The sequence below is a fragment of the Stegostoma tigrinum genome, chromosome 26 (assembly GCF_030684315.1).
Source record: "Stegostoma tigrinum isolate sSteTig4 chromosome 26, sSteTig4.hap1, whole genome shotgun sequence".
NCBI classification, from domain to species: Eukaryota; Metazoa; Chordata; class Chondrichthyes; order Orectolobiformes; family Stegostomatidae; genus Stegostoma; species Stegostoma tigrinum.
In genome coordinates, this window is record NC_081379.1 from 41,547,433 (window position 1) to 41,563,647 (window position 16,215).

Here is a 16,215-nt window from a genome sequence, read left to right on the forward strand (position 1 = left end):
ATCTCTGACATTCACTCTTTTTATATATCAGGCAGGGCTCCCTGATTGAGTCAGATTAAGAGACCCAATCAGGGAACTCATATTCTATGAGGTCCAGTAGGCTGACCTAGTTACAATCACTGTAATCGACTTTACATTTCCAACAATACCAAGACCCAGTTTCTTGAAAGGCGCTTGAGATTAGAGCTTATTACTGGTCAGTGAGGCAGTAGGGAGAAAGGGAAGGAGGTAATCACCACCATCGCCAGTCACAATATAAAAATTTCTTGCATGGAGCATATCAATGACTAGTGCTGTACAACCAAATATTCAAACAAAGCATGCACCCAAGCTGCTCTACTGTTCATGCGGAACAGAGGCTCGCCATTCTAATTAGGTACAGATATCCCCTGTTCTGGAAGTGCTGCTTATTGCTGGGAATAAGAGTTAACAATAAAAGTTAACAGTTCTTAACCAGGGCTTCAGATTAGAAACAGAAATGATCTGCTCACCCCATTGCAAGTGTGCCTCCCATCGGCCCCCCTCCTGGATGAAGGCCGCTGCATGATGGTGAGCAGGTACTGCTGAGGAATAAAGGAGGAAGAAAAGTCAGAGATTCAAATGAATTAAAGGAAATGTCCATCTCTTGCATGCAGGAACGGACATGCAGTGTTCGAGTAAGGAGTGAGAGCACTAGGAACTTTTTTGAACAGCAGATATCTTGCAACTACTTTTCTCAGAGTAGTCTTACTGATCACCTCCTCTCTTCCCACCCATCCCCCTCCCATTTTATTTCTTCCTCATCCTGAACATATGATACTTGATATGATAAAGTTATTTAGCCACTGCTTTAAGTCAATGTTCAACTCACCATTATCCATTCAAGTGTTAAACATTGTTAAATAGGCTGGAATCATAGCCAAGATACCTAACTTGTGTCAGATTTACTCAGTTCATTGGAAATCATGGACATCAATGGGAACTGGAATTCTCTGGTTTTTCTTTCTTGGGCCATGTATGCTGAAGTCAGATGTGGCATTTTACAATTTCCCTGACAAGAATAGCTTGTTTCATGCAGATTAAAGGCTTACCTGCTCTACACAACTCAATCAATGACCTTTGTTCTATAATCAATTAAACATGCAATTAATTTCCACAACCTCTTTGTTCTTCTTGCTACTTAGTTATATCTCACGAACATTTGGAGAGGAAATATAAACTAAATAGTAAAAGCAGCTCCCATCAGTCGATAAACACCTTGGGATATTGAGTCAAGTTCAACAAATTCACATCATTACCACTGCACTCATTTTTTCCAGACAGCAGTGGTCAGTGATAAACCTGCACTGCCATTTATACTTCAAGACCATCTTTTTAGCATTATTGAGGCAATGACACAGAAGGAGACCAATGAATTGTGTTTCTTTAAGTGTCTCATTCCATTCCCTTTTGCCTTGCATCAACAGTCCTTCGATTTATCATTTGATATCTCCTGTCTTACATCTTTTATTTTATTCTTTACTCCCTCTTGTTCCTGCTTCTGAACTGGTTTCAAACCAATTACACTTCTAAAATCTGAATACTGTTTATTTCTCCACCGCTATCTCCAGCGCAATCATTTTCACAATCTGGCGGAATCCAGAGTGCCAGTTAGCAAGCCCTTGCTGAGTGCCTACAGCATTATCAGTTTTTATGCCTCATTTGTCATTTCACGAATGATGCAACCATGAAATACAAATCTTATTTTTAATTCATTCATGGAATCTGGATGTCACTGGCTAAATTAGCAATAATTACCCATCCCAAACTGCCCTTGAGAATGTGACGGTGAACTATTTCTTGAATTGCTGCAGTCTTTCAAGAATACATGCAATGCTGTTACTAAGAAAGTTCCAGAACTTTGATCCAGAAACGATTAAGGAGCAGCAAAACAGTTCAAAGTAAAAGGATGGTATGTTCCTTGGATGGGAAACTGCAGGCCATGGTTGTCCCTAGCATCTGCTGCCCTTGTCGTTCAAGGCGTTAGCGGTCATAGGTTGAGAAAATGCTCTCAGAGGAACCTTAGCCAGCTGTTACAGGGCATCTTGTAAATGTGGCATACAATGTTACCACTGCATGTTGGTGGTGAATTGGTACCAAATAAGCAAGCTGCCTTGCCCTGGATGGTACAAGTTGAGTGTTGTTAGAGCTACATCCATCTAGACAAATATCCATCACATCTGCGTCTTGTTGATTCTGGACAAATTCTGGGAACTTCAAAGTGAGCACGCATTGGAGAATTCCCAGCTTCAATCCTGCTCTTATAGCCACAGCATTTATAAGTCTTTTACAATTCAGTCCAATGGTGGAGGATTCATTGATGATAATGGCATTGAATGTCAGGGACTAAGGGTTAGATTCGCTCTTGTTCAAAAGGTTATTGCCTGATACTCGTGTAGCTCAAATGTTGCTTGTTGTCCAGGTCTTGCCACGTGCAAATACAAGTTGCTTAAGTTGCTGTGGAGTTATTAAATAGCGCAGATGATTCTGTAATCATAGTGAACAACCTATTATTGACCTTATGATAGGGGTGGGGGGGTGCATTGATGAAACAGCTGACGATGGTTGAGACTAGCTCAATATCCTGAAGGACGTTTTCAGAGATGAAACTGAGATGATTGACCTCCAACAACCATATCCACCTTCTTTTGTACTAGGGATACTCCAATCGAAGAACAGTCCCTCCCTCCACATTCCCATTTATTCCAGTTTTATTCCTTGGTGCAATATTTAGTTGAATGCTGCCTTGGCATAAAGCGCAATCATTTTCACAATCTGGCAGAATCCAGAGTGCCAGTTAGCAAGGCCTTGCTGAGCAAATGCCATGTGATAGCACTGTTCTTGAACCCTTCCCTCACTTTGCAGATGATTGAGAATGAACTGTTAGGTCAGCATCGTTATTCTCCATTAAGTTTTGGGCATCGCTACTCAGATCAGCATTTGTTGCCCATTATTAATTTCCCAGAAGGCAGTTAAGAGTCACCCATATTTGTGGGTTTGGACTCACATGTAAGTCAAACCAGGTAAGGCTTCAGTTTCCATCCCTAGAAGGGAATATGAACCAGATAAGCTTTGCCAACAGTTGACAAATTGTTTCATCTGTCATGGTGGGATTTGAACCCAGGTCCCATGGGATTAATAAGTGAGCAATAATACCACTAGGTCACTGTCTCCAGTTTGGTTTTGAGTCAATAGTAACCCCCAGGATGTTGATACTTGGGTATTCAGTGATGGTAATGCCATTGAATGTCAAGGGGTAAAGGTTAGGTTCTCTCTTTTGGAGCTAGCCATTATCTGGCAGTTGTGTGGCCTGAATGTTATTTGTTACTTGTCAGCCCAAACTTATATTATGCAGCTCTTGTGGCATTTACCACAGTCTGTCTGTATTGGATTCTACAGCATTTGATATTGTATTGGTAGATTTTTGTTCCTTTTGCTTCTGTTTCAGACATTCATTTCTACTTTCTATTTTGTTTTGAGCTTTCAGTCAGACCCTCCAACTGAAATGTTAACTTGTCTTTGCAAGCAGTGGCACAGCCCTCTGTTCAAATGTAGGTGAACAATGAGGTTTTAATGTTTTTACCTGTATTACCCTTCCGTATTTTGTGCATCCTCATGAGGCCCTCCGATTTGGTAGTCACATCCTCAGGGACGGGTTTGGACGGCCTGGATCAGAGCGGAGATGTGATCTCTCATGCATTGCCAACCATACAGCCAGTCAGCAAGTGACAAGCTACAAGCTCTGGTTGTTCTTAATTGTGCAACAAAGATACATCCTACATTTGAGCACAACGTCAGTGAGTTTTACCAAAACAGTTACGTTGATATGGGCCAAATGCTGGCAAATGGGCTAGATCAATTTAGAATATCTGGTTGGCAAGGATGAGTTGGACCAAAGGGTCTATTTCCGTGGTGTACGTCTCTAAGACCCACGGAAGAGAAGGCAGGTAGTTTTTTTGTAAGCTACTGTTTCAATGTGAGCAATATTTTGTTGATATTGCTTACCTCTCCCATCATGCTAACTCCAAAAAGTAGAAGCGATTATCCCAAAAATTTCCAAGTAGACACGGGGCTTTCTTAAAACTGTTTTGTTTTAAATGACAAGAAAGCCAATATAGAGCAAGATCTAGCTGCCACAAGTGTTGGTTCATAACAAGGACAAGTTTTAGGAGAACTAAATTAATTGATACTGACAAAGCAGGGATGCAGCCCTTTCTAAATACAGAAAGAGCTGTTATAAGATAAATGGGCAGAGTGGCAGATAGAGAGTGTGTTGATTACATTCTATCCACCTGAAACAACGAATGGAGGTCAGTAGAAATAATCCAGAATAAATACATTAAAACAAAAAACATCCAAAGTTAAATTTGAAGCCAACACAAGTCGGTGGACAGCGCATCCTCCAACCAAAATCCTGCCACCAGTGAGGTACATCCAATAGGCTTTTCCAATTTATTCCCGTTCAACAATGTGGTTGATATTCAACAAGGAGTATTTGAAAATCAAATGCTTCCAATCTACAAGAAATGTACACTCAAACCTTTAAAGAAAATGGGTAAACCCTTAATAAATTGTCAGACCCACAGCATCAAACTTAATAAAGCATCAACAAAATATTGCTAACATCAAAACAGTAGCTTACAAAAAAACTACCTGCCTTCTCTTCCGTGGGTCTTAGAGACGTACACCACGGAAATAGACCCTTTGGTCCAACTCATCCTTGCCAACCAGATATTCTAAATTGATCTAGTCCATTTGCCAGCATTTGGCCCATATCCCTCTAAACCCTTCCTATTCATATAACCATCCAGATGCCTTTTAACTGTTGTAATTGTACCAGCTTCCACCACTTCCTCTGGCAGCTCATTCCATACCCTCTGCGTGAAAAAGTTGTCCCTTAGGTTCCTTATAAATCTTTCCCCACTCACCTTAAACCCATGTCCTCTAGTTTTGGACTCCCTCCATCCCAGGGAAAAGACCTTGGCTATTCACTCTATTCATGCTCCTCAAGATTTTATCTCTAAGGTCACTCTTCTGCCTCCAATGCTTCAGGGAAACAGCTCATCCCTATGGCTCAAACCCTTCAACCCTGGAAACATCCTTGTAAATGTTTCTTGAACCCTTTCAAGTTTCGCAACATCTTTCCTGTAGCAGGGAGATCAGAATTGAATGCAATATTCCAAAAGTGGCCTAACCAAGGTCCCACACAGCCACAAAATGACCTCCTAACTGCTATACTCAATGCACTGACCATAAAAGACAAGCATACCAAACACCTTCTTCACTATCCTGTCTACCTGTGACTTCACTTTCAAGGAACTATGAGCCTGCACTCCTATGACTCTTTGTTCCCCAGGATCTTACCATTAAGTGTATCAGTGCTGCCCTGATTTGCCTTATCAAAATGCAGCCACATATCCACATGTATACTTAATCATAGCCTCTTCATTTGATTAATGTTACTGCTGATTGTGCGGATGGCGACTTTGAGAGAAACATTCTACCTCCATACAGTTTTCAAACCAAAAATCATTGCAGCACTTTCAATTTTATTCATATCTAGAATCTTGAAAGCAGTCATTCCTTCCTCTAATGATTGAAAAGCTTTTAAAACTTACCCTTCAAGTCTTTTAATCACAAGTTTTGTACTTGTTCTACTCCCTTCATTTTGGCAAAATTCTGCACAATGGTTATGCTTTACAGTTAAAAAAAAAAGTCCTGATCAACTAGACATTGCATTTAGAATCAGAATTCCCTCCAACTGGTCTATATGAAATATGTAAAAATTAATCTCAAAATCTATGGTTACAGTGCTGCAAACAAAAAACAATTTTTAGCACAAATATATAAATTTAGACAGTAGCTCAGCATGAAGGATTCAACATCATTTGACCGCTACCATGGGTCAATGGTGCAGAGAAATACCACTACCTGCCCCTGCTTGATGCAATTGAGAGATTGACCATCTAACAGTAGTATTGGAATGTGGCCATTAATGGGTTCCTGCTGAGGGAAATGGGTAAATTAAATCTTTGCTTCTTTTGAGGGGCCAGATGCTGTTGCCATGTCATTACCAAATCAGAGAAACGTTTAGAACCATTGTGAACTGATTGTGTTGTTTGGGCTGGCTTTTTGTACATATAAAAGAGCTGCATTTATTCATGATAATAAAATCTGAGGCTGGATGAACACAGCAGGCCCAGCAGCATCTCAGGAGCACAAAAGCTGACGTTTCGGGCCTAGACCCTTCATCAGAGAGGGGGATGGGGTGAGGATTCTGGAATAAATAGGGAGAGAGGGGGAGGCGGACCGAAGATGGAGAGAAAAGAAGATAGGTGCAAATAACAACTGCACCTCCCAGTTGCAAACCATTTCCACTCCCCCTCCCATTCTTTAGATGACATGTCTGTCATGGGCCTCCTGCAGTGCCACAATGATGCCACCCGAAGGTTGCAGGAACAGCAACTAATATTCCGCTTGGGAACCCTGCAGCCCAATGGTATCAATGTGGACTTCACCAGCTTCAAAATCTCCCCTTCCCCCACCGCATCCCGAAACCAACCCAGTTCGTCCCCTCCCCCCACTGCACCACACAACCAGCCCAACTCTTCCCCTCCACCCAGTGCATCCCAAAACCAGTCCAACCTGTCTCTGCCTCCCTAACCTGTTCTTCCTCTCACCCATCCCTTCCTCCCACCCCAAGCCGTACCTCCGTATCCTACCTACTAACCTCATCCCACCTCCTTGACCTGTCCGTCTTCCCTGGACTGACCCATCCCCTCCCTACCTCCCCACCTATACTCTCCTCTCCACCTATCTTCTTTTCTCTCCATCTTCAGTCCGCCTCCCCCTCTCTCCCTATTTATTCCAGAACCCTCACCCCATCCCCCTCTCTGATGAAGGGTCTAGGCCCGAAACGTCAGCTTTTGTGCTCCTGAGACGCTGCTGGGCCTGCTGTGTTCATCCAGCCTCACATTTTATTATCTTGGATTCTCCAGCATCTGCAGTTCCCATTATCACTGCATTTATTCATACCTGCTGGACTATATGAAGCAGAAGTGTCAGGTTCAGTCATTCTGACTCAGGCCTACGACCAACGTGAACTGGACCAGCCACGATTGACACTATCCAGTCAAATCATAGCGCTCTTGATTTGGAGGAGTGGGGGTCAGGTACAGTTAAACTGGTTTGAGTGCCTCCAGTCCTCAATAGAAAAACCAAATGTGTATAAGGCTGTAAATTATCAGCCAAATCCGAGGGGTATTGGCAGCTGAGAGGTTAAGATAGCAAACAAGTCCAGTTGGTTTGGGTCTGAATTAACTAAGATTTGGGCAGAAATATTTTGCTTCTGGTTTTTCAATACAGGTTTATTTCCTATTATGTTGTGGTGGTTTTGTATGTTTGGAATGGGACTTAAAGTTAAGTCATGGAATGATTTAAATTGGGCAAACAAATTGATGTATCAGTTAGACAAGCTTAGTGTCTCTTTATCCAGGCATAAACTGGTTTAATTTATTATTTTAATATATCAATGTTGTGCTTGAGCCAAGGCATGTGCATGCGTGAATGTCTGTTTGGTGGGGGGTAAGGATAGGAGTGAGAAATGAGAATGGCAATCAACTACAGACATTTAAGCATGTTCCTAAAGTACTAATACTAACACAAACACTAAAACTTTGAACACCTTCAGAAATAAATTTATTCATTGTCATTTTTCTCGACATATATACTTTATTGTCAGGCACTGCATTCTGCATGAAAACATTTAGCAGATTGACGAGGGACATATTAAAGCAACGCTTCTGTTACAAGTCAATCCTCACATGCAAATAAACATTCTTATCTACCATGGGTAAAATAATTGGGAGGCTATCCATTTGTTCTCTCAGTCACAGTCAATGTATCTTCTAATGTGCATGGGTGTACCTCTGAAGAAATTTGGAACACACTGCATAGCGTAAAATATCAAGCTGCACACAACCAACATTCCCTCCAAGTTGTGCACCTCAGCAATTATGAATCTATTGCACAGTGCTGTAAATATGCTGTATACATAAAAGAATTACAATAAACATTGGTCACACTGCTCCTTTTATCTTGCCCAGAACTTCAGTCATTGTACAGCAACATTCAGCTGGGATCAAGAGAACATAAGCATGTTTGAGGTGGTAGGGAACTCTAAGCCACAAATGAATTAAACAAAAGGTAGACAGGAGGAGGAGAGGACTACAGTAGAAGCATTAGCAAGGCCAAGTTGCCAACTGAATATTTCCTTTTTCTTTCCACTTCTACATACAAATGAATGGTATTCACGTGACTCAAAGCTGGAAAATGAAGTCAATGACTGAAATGACAAGGTCAGTTTTAAATATAGACATGCTAAAGCATCTACCATTTTCAACTGTTAAGCCAAGCCAATTGGTGAAAGTATGCTTACTATCCCAAGGTATTGTTGAGAAAATATTCCAAATTATTCAAGGGTGTAATATGAATTAAATAGATTCTGACATACCTGTGCTTATATTGCATAGTCAGGAGGTTCCTCTGTTGCTAGACAGAGCCTAGTAACATATCAAGAACAACTCCGAGAATTCTTCATTGCATTAAGTAAACAGACAAATGCATTTCACTTAGTAAGTCTCGTGGTTCTAAATTATGCTCCTGCAATTTGGATGGCCAAAAATGTAGAACTAATTAGAATTCATGTAGATTATATAGAATTCACAATCTTACGAATGTTCATGACTGCCTTTTTCGAACGCAAAATCTGAAACCGTTGCCTTCTTAATCAAGACCGAGGTTGAGCAAGGTTTGTGAGATAGATCCCATACTATTTCAAATCTACTTAACAGAGGCTATTTAAGTCAAAGGTCAGCTTTCCTCTGGTGAGCAATTAATACTTCCAAGATGGAAAACTCTTTAACGTCAGTTACAACTATGCCAAAACAAAACTGACCACCACCGGATCAATAGTTTTCAGTTGACTGCTGTGTTGATGCGCAATCGGCATCAATTTGGAAGTTACTCTCAAACTGTTCAAATCTACATACAAGAAGCTTGGCCTAGCTTTCCTTAACGTCCAACTAAACTCATATTATACTTGGTCAACTGAATATCCCACTGCCCATCCATGCTAAAGGAGAGAATCGGAAGAATATTCAACACTTTCCATAGCTTGGCAACCATCTCCTTCCAAAGGGCCCCTTGCTGAAGAGATTCAACACTAGGCCAGATATGCAAGCTCAGCCTTCTACAAATTATGACAGTGAGCATTTGACAGCAAAGACACCCAGGAAGGACATTATTAAATTGGAGAGTGTTCAGAAAAAGATTTATGAAGTTATAAAGGAGAGCCTGGATCGGCTAGAACTTTTCTCACCAGAGCTTAGGAGGTTGCAGGTGACTTTATAGATGCTTATAAAATCACAAGGGTCATAGATAAGGTGAACAGCAAGGGTCTTCTCCCTTGGGAGAGGGAGTTCAAAACTAGGGGACATATCTTTAGGGTGGGGAGAAGGATTTGAAAGGGACAAGGGGGTAAATTTTTCACATAGAGGGTGGCTCATCTGTGGAATGAACTAGCAGAGAAAGTGGTAGATGCAGGTAGAGTTACCACATTTGAAACACATTTGAATAGGTATACAAAGAGGGAAGTTTTAAAGGGATATGAGCCAAATGCTGGCAAGTGGGATTAGTTTAATTCAGGAAACTTGGCTAGCATGGACAAGTTGGACTGAAAGGTCTGTTTCCATGCTGTACCACTCTGTGACTCTACAAATCAACAAAAGGTCTGCTGTTTAGAGCAGTTGTTGCTACTACCAGTCCAGTACTGCAATGAGACCTGGGCAGTGTTGTCAGTTACATGCAAGAGAAATTCCATCAGCTGATGGCTCCTTCCAGATTCACTGGGAGGACTGTCACACAAACTTTAGCATGTCCTTGAAGACAGTTACACAAACATTTAAACCAAGCTCCTTCAAAATAAGCATAAACAGATTTTATATTCTGTTTGATGGCCAAAAAGAATCTCCCCACCACATCCTGTCTCTTAACTCTCAAATGGTAACATCGCAAAGAACAGAGAGAGTTTTAAAAAGAAGCTTTGCAGTCACTCTGACTCTCTCCTTGAAGAACAGCAGCATTAACACTAATAACTGGGGAGGAGTTTGCTATCAAATCATTCAAAATGAGAATAATTAGTCCATCAAGTTGCATCACATGCATCTTCAGTTACAACACTGTAATGGTCAGGCAGAGCAGTAGCAGTGAAAATATGAAACAGGAGCAACCCTTCACTCTTGATCCCACTACGGTGTGGGTCATCCTGCCCACAGTGTTCAAAGAACTGTGAGTCAAGAATCAACTGGTTCAATCACATGAAGACCCACAACAGAAATTCACAGCCTCGTACAGATGTCATCCTTGAATTAAGGGACAACCAACAACAAGTACATAGACATATGGAACACAGAACATGCCACTTGGCCTGACATATCCTTTGTACAAAAGGGCACCTAGACTGCATAGTGGTCTAAGCATGGCATAATCAATATTTTGTTCTAGTTTATTTTGTCTATATTCCTATATTCTGTGCTGCTCGTTTTTTATTAAATCCAAAATCCAAATTTTTATTGTCAATATGCATGAAGCAACTTTGAGAAGTATATATTTGTGTCCTTGTTCCACAGTGCCACAGCCTTAAGCAATTTTTCCTTAAATGCACTCTCAAGCATCAATTTTGTTCTCAAAATGTCTCTTCTGACACTTACCAGAATACATTTCAGTTGCCAATTGCATGATCATTTGACTTACATGTCTGGTACATTCTTTTATGCTTTAACAGACCTCTTCATTCCACGAATGGTACAGTGATTAAAGGGATCAGATAACCAATATTAAAAAAAATCTAAGCATGCCAAGAGTGAAATTTTACCATTATAACATGAAAATGTGGATTGTAAGAATTTGTCTGAACAAATTGCCCTAATAATTTACCACCACATATATCAAAGAAGAAAAAGAAAGATTTTGAAACACATGAAGTTTCTTTTAAAATTGTAACCCAAGTTTGATGTTTGTAGGAGGTGAATTTCTGTTTTGAAGGGTTTCTGTTCTTCATATCTATCCAATCATAAAACTTCTTCTAATGGTTAGTCACATAATATTGACGTTTCTGCTGCTGCCCTTCAAAGATCAGCTGAAAAGCGCATAGTAAGAGCCTGGAAGGAATTCTCCTACCCTTTTCTAATATGGTTGAGGCATTCAATGAAGTGAAGAATGACACCAGTGATCCAGTACACGACAGCATCACCCATGAGGGTTGCATTACACTATGCCACTGTACCAGCCTTGATTGCAAGTTTAGTCCAGTAATATTTTGCAAACACTTCTCAAATCCAGCTAATGTAAGTTACAGATTTAACTAAAAATCAAACCAGTCTCCAAAGTTTTTAAGCTGAAAACTATGCAGACATTCTATGGTGGCGTAGTCTTCTAACATAAAGACAAATACAAAAGGAAGGAAGGGTTATGTATCCAATATCGATATACAGGCATTCAGACATAGTCAATTGGCTTGCTTCATTACTCGAATCTCTGAGCAACTGCATCGGAAATCATGCTGCTATCTGCCCAGTGTTGTATCATTGAACCATTAGTCATCCACCCTCTATCAATAAGCATTATTTTTAAACTGGAAATGTGGTGTGGTAAGCAAAGTACAATGAAGACAGTGATATTGATGGTTTAACACTTAGAATGGGCACCAGTGAAAGAAGAGAAAGTAAATGGCTCCAGTCATGGACTTTAAATACAAAGTGACTTTCTTCCAAAGTAATTATAAGCATTCAGAGTTCACTGAAGTACAGTGAGTCAATCAGTAACATTTTGTATTAATGTAGAGTTCATTAGAATTATTATGATACAAGTTGTCTTGTAGAGCATTGCGTCAGAGAGCTCTGATGCAGCAGTACACTAGTCAACAAGTGCATTAGAGGCTTCCGCTCTGTCTAACAGAAATAAAACCATAATAGGAAAAGCTGTTCAACTTCTCAAGTCTGCTCCATCGTTCAACAAGATCATGGCTAATCTGACATTCATCATGTCCACCTTTCTGCATTTTCCCTGTAACCCTTGATTCCCCCACTGATCAATAATTCATCTAGCTCAGCATTGAATATAAAGGAGGACTCTGCTCCCACAGCTCTCTGTGGCAAGGAGTTCCAAAGACGCACAACCCTCAGATACAGGAAACTTGTCCTCATCTCAGTCTTAAATTGATGCCCTTTTATTCTGAGACTGTGGCCTCAGATCTGAGCCTCCCAAGTCTAGTCCCTTAAGAATTCCATGTTTCAATGAGATCAACTCTTATTTTTCAAAACTCCAGTGAGTAGGGTCCCAACCTGTTTAGCCTTTGTTCATAAGACAATCTCTCCATAAAGGGGCCATCCTGGTGAACCTTCTCTGAACTGTCTTCGATGAAATTATACCTTTCCTTAAATAATGGGACCAAAACTGCTCACAGTATTCCAGATGTGGTCTCACCAGCAACTTGTACAGTAGTAGTAAGACCTCCCTACTCCTGTATGCCAACCTCCTTGAAATAAGGGCCAACATTCCATTAGACTTCCTGATTATCTGCTGCATCAGTGTTAGCTCTCTGTGTCCCTGCAAATCGCTTTGTGTTGTAGCTTTCTTCATTTTTTTTCCTCCATTTAAATAATACTGTTCTTTTGTTGTCCTTTCCAAAATGAACAACTTCACATTTTCCCACACTATACATTTTATCAACATTTTGCCCACTTGCAAATTAATTTTCCATCTATTTTGTGCTGACTGAGTATTTGGCTATAGATGTAAGAAGTATAGTTTTAAAGTGAGGTGGCCTTCACATCTTTGATTGTTTTACTTTATCTTCCAAGTCAACCTCCAGGTGCTCAGTGACAGGAAGGTGATAAGGTCATAAGAATTAGTAGTACCAATGGGCCAATCATTGCCTCAAACATGTTCAGCCATTCATTAAGATCAAGACTGATCTGATCATGGATCCAGGTCCACTTTCCTGTCTAACCAGCGTAACCCTTGACTTCTTCATAGATCCATATATTAAATGGCCACACTCCACTGCTCTCTGGGGTAGAGAATTCCAAACAGACGCCTTTAGAGAAGAAACTGCTCCTTTCCATATTAAAATGGGGGAACTTTATGCTGAAATTGTGTTCCCTGGTTCTAGATTCCTCCACACAGGAAAATATTTCAGCATCTCTCAGATCCATCCCCCTCATTGGATTGCTCTCTAATTAGAGAAAGATGACTAGTGGTGCCTTAATCCAAGGGTCGCCACACCTCAGGCAGGAGGCAAAGTCAAGAAGCACTGAAGCACTCTATAATCGCTCTCCATTTACGAAGATTTTTTCTTTTCTATTCTTCCTACTAAAGTGGACAGTCTCACATTTTCTCACATTGTGTCTTATTTGCCAAATTTTTGCTCATTCATTTAACTTCGAAATGTCTTTGCAAACTCTGTGTTCTCTTCGCAACTTACTTCCGCAATGTTCTTTGTATCATCAGCAAGTTTAGGTACAACATACTTGGTACCTTGTTACTTGCAGAACAAGGAGCACAACCTTAAAAATTACTGCCATGCCATTCAAGAATGAAATCTGGAAATTTGGAAAGGATCCTCCTCATAAAGCAAAGGATATTTGGTCAAGCAAAAGACAACGGATACCAGAAACCCAAATTAAAAGCAGAAAACATTGGAAATTCTCAGTCAGACAGCATCTGTAGAGAGAGAAACAGAGATCAGCCCTCTAAGTTTGAAGTGTATGAAGTTTTTTTTTAAAGAAGGTTATTCATCACATGACTTAGTGAGTTCTTTTGCCTCCTCTTACAAAACTCGCCTCATTAACTACCCTACTTGCCTCTATGGTTTTCTTCATGTCTGATTTCCACCCCATCTTACCACACACCATTCCCACAATATCTCAGCACTGAGCAGATATCCAACAAAAGACTAGCATCCTTTGCACTGTGCCATCTTTGAAGGATCACTGTGTACTTGTGTATGGGTTGGCAATCAGCCTTGCCTCTCTCTGGCAACAAAACGGCACAAGGCCAAAGACACACTCTCTATAGCACACAGCTGACATGGCTGACAATCCCTCACACACAACCCTAGTTTCTCACTCTATTTGATGCATAACTATCACATCATACAATTCACACATCTACAGCACAATCCCATCCAACCACCCTCTGTAAGTCACTGCTAATCAATTCCCAATGCCCACAAGACACCTGCAGCTTGTCAATATCCAGTAGGAGATCATCACATACAGGGAAGCAATCAGATAAATCAAAACACAAGTGGGAGGTTTTATTTACAGAAGGCAAAAGGGAACACAAACAAAGCCAACTGAGGGTGCACATCACCCCTATAATGCATTGTAAATTTTGGTATCAGGACCAAAGATTATTTTACAGTCAACAATTGCCTGCTTCACCAGCTCTCTCATCTATTGGAATGCGGTGTCAATTAGATTCTGTCTGGCTTGTAACACCCAACACAGCTGAGCTCGGTTACAGACAAAGACAGCTTCCTCTAACTAATGTTTTTGCTGTCCTCCTCCTCCTCCTCCCCATCCCCTCCTCAGAAGGCTGCTCCTATTCCTCTTATTCCTCAGTTTCCAGCTCCAATTGTGCAAGGCATAGCATGAAAGGATGATATGGCACATTCTGTACGGACAATACTTCTAAACTCCCAACCAGCCCAGGGATAAGAACTGCATCTTCAGCAGCCCTAAGCTCTGCTCCACCACAGTCCTGTGTGGCCATCAAACCCATGCTCTGCAGCAGTCAGGGAGTGCACAAAGGTGTCATGAGCCATGGTCATAAAGAGTAGCCTTGCCAGCCTTGAGAGGCACTCAGACTCTCGAATACACCAGGTCCATGAGAGTGCTCCAGGAAGCAGGAGTCATGGCAGCTGCCAGGGTAGTGGGCACACACCTCCAAGAAGTGTTAACAGCGATCACAGATTACCTGAACGTTCATGAATTTTGATGAATTCTACAGCATTGTGACAGTGTCACATGCGTACAATCAACTGCACCCTGCATCTGGGGGAAGCTAGCAATGTTCATGAATCTTCCGGACCAGATTGCAGCATGGAACCTCATCTTGGGAGCGTGAACTGAGCTGATGTGACCTTGCACAGATGGAATCAGCTATGTCCTGACGCTTGGTTGATAGATCATACCCCATCAGTCTCCAGAAGGGAATTGCCAAACCGGGAACAAGTGACCTCCCACCGGGCCTGAAATATCAACTCTGCTTTCTCTCCATAGATGCACAGTGGAAGCAATGGCTGAGTGGTATTATCACCCAACTGTTAATCCAGAGACACAGGTAATATCCTGGGGACCCATGGCAGATGGCTGAATTTAAATTCAATAAAAATCTGGATTTAAGAGTCTGATGATGACTGTGAATCCATTGTTGATTGTCAGGAAAAACCCATCTGGTTCACTAATGATCTTTAGGGAAGAAAATCTGCTACCCTTACCTGGTCTGACCTACATGTGACTCCAGACCCACAGCAATGTGGTTGACTCTTCAACAGCCCTCTGGGTAATTAGTGATGCATAGTAAGTACTGGCTTGGTCAGTAATGCCATCATTCTGTGAAAGAATGAAAAAAAATGCTGCCAGACCTGCTGAAGTTCTCCAGCAATTTCTGTTTTTGTTTCAGACACCAGATTATAATACTCATTAGTATTAGGCCTAGATTTGTATGCACCCAATATCACAACACACTTGTAACTTTATTGGTCATATATTATGTGATATGATTAAGCATGAGAGTATCTTCTGCTTACTTGTATAATTTAATTAAATGATAAGACAACAGGCTGTGCTCAATATACGCAGAGATATGGTAGCATCGGATGTATTTCCCAATAAAGGAGGAGGTGTCAAGGTGCATTCCAGATCAGGGATGAAGAATAAGGGATCAAAGCTCTTTCTGGTGGCCTGTTCACGTGAGTTATAGCAGGGGCCAAACTTGATTGTGTCCTTTATGTTCAAACAGATAAAATGTTTTAACAACATTATGGAAGCCTCATTGAAAAAGGGATAAATGGTCTCAGTGCATGGGAGAACCTTGCTACTCACTGGACCACACTGCAGTACCTGATCCAAC

General features: G+C 41.1%; 1 protein-coding gene across 6 annotated transcripts in view; it reads right to left on the reverse strand.

Moving 5' to 3' along the window:
* Nucleotides 1-16,215, reverse strand: part of LOC125463998 (oxysterol-binding protein 2-like) — a 315,453-nt gene that overhangs the window by 275,467 nt on the left and 23,771 nt on the right. For 2 of the 6 annotated variants that reach the window (XM_048555889.2, XM_048555888.2), the window contains exon 2: nt 492-563. The exons of the other annotated variants lie outside the window; for them this stretch is intronic. In XM_048555889.2, coding sequence (XP_048411846.1) covers nt 492-563 — 72 coding nt within the window. The remainder of the gene's footprint in view (nt 1-491; nt 564-16,215) is intronic. 6 annotated transcript variants of the gene reach the window in all.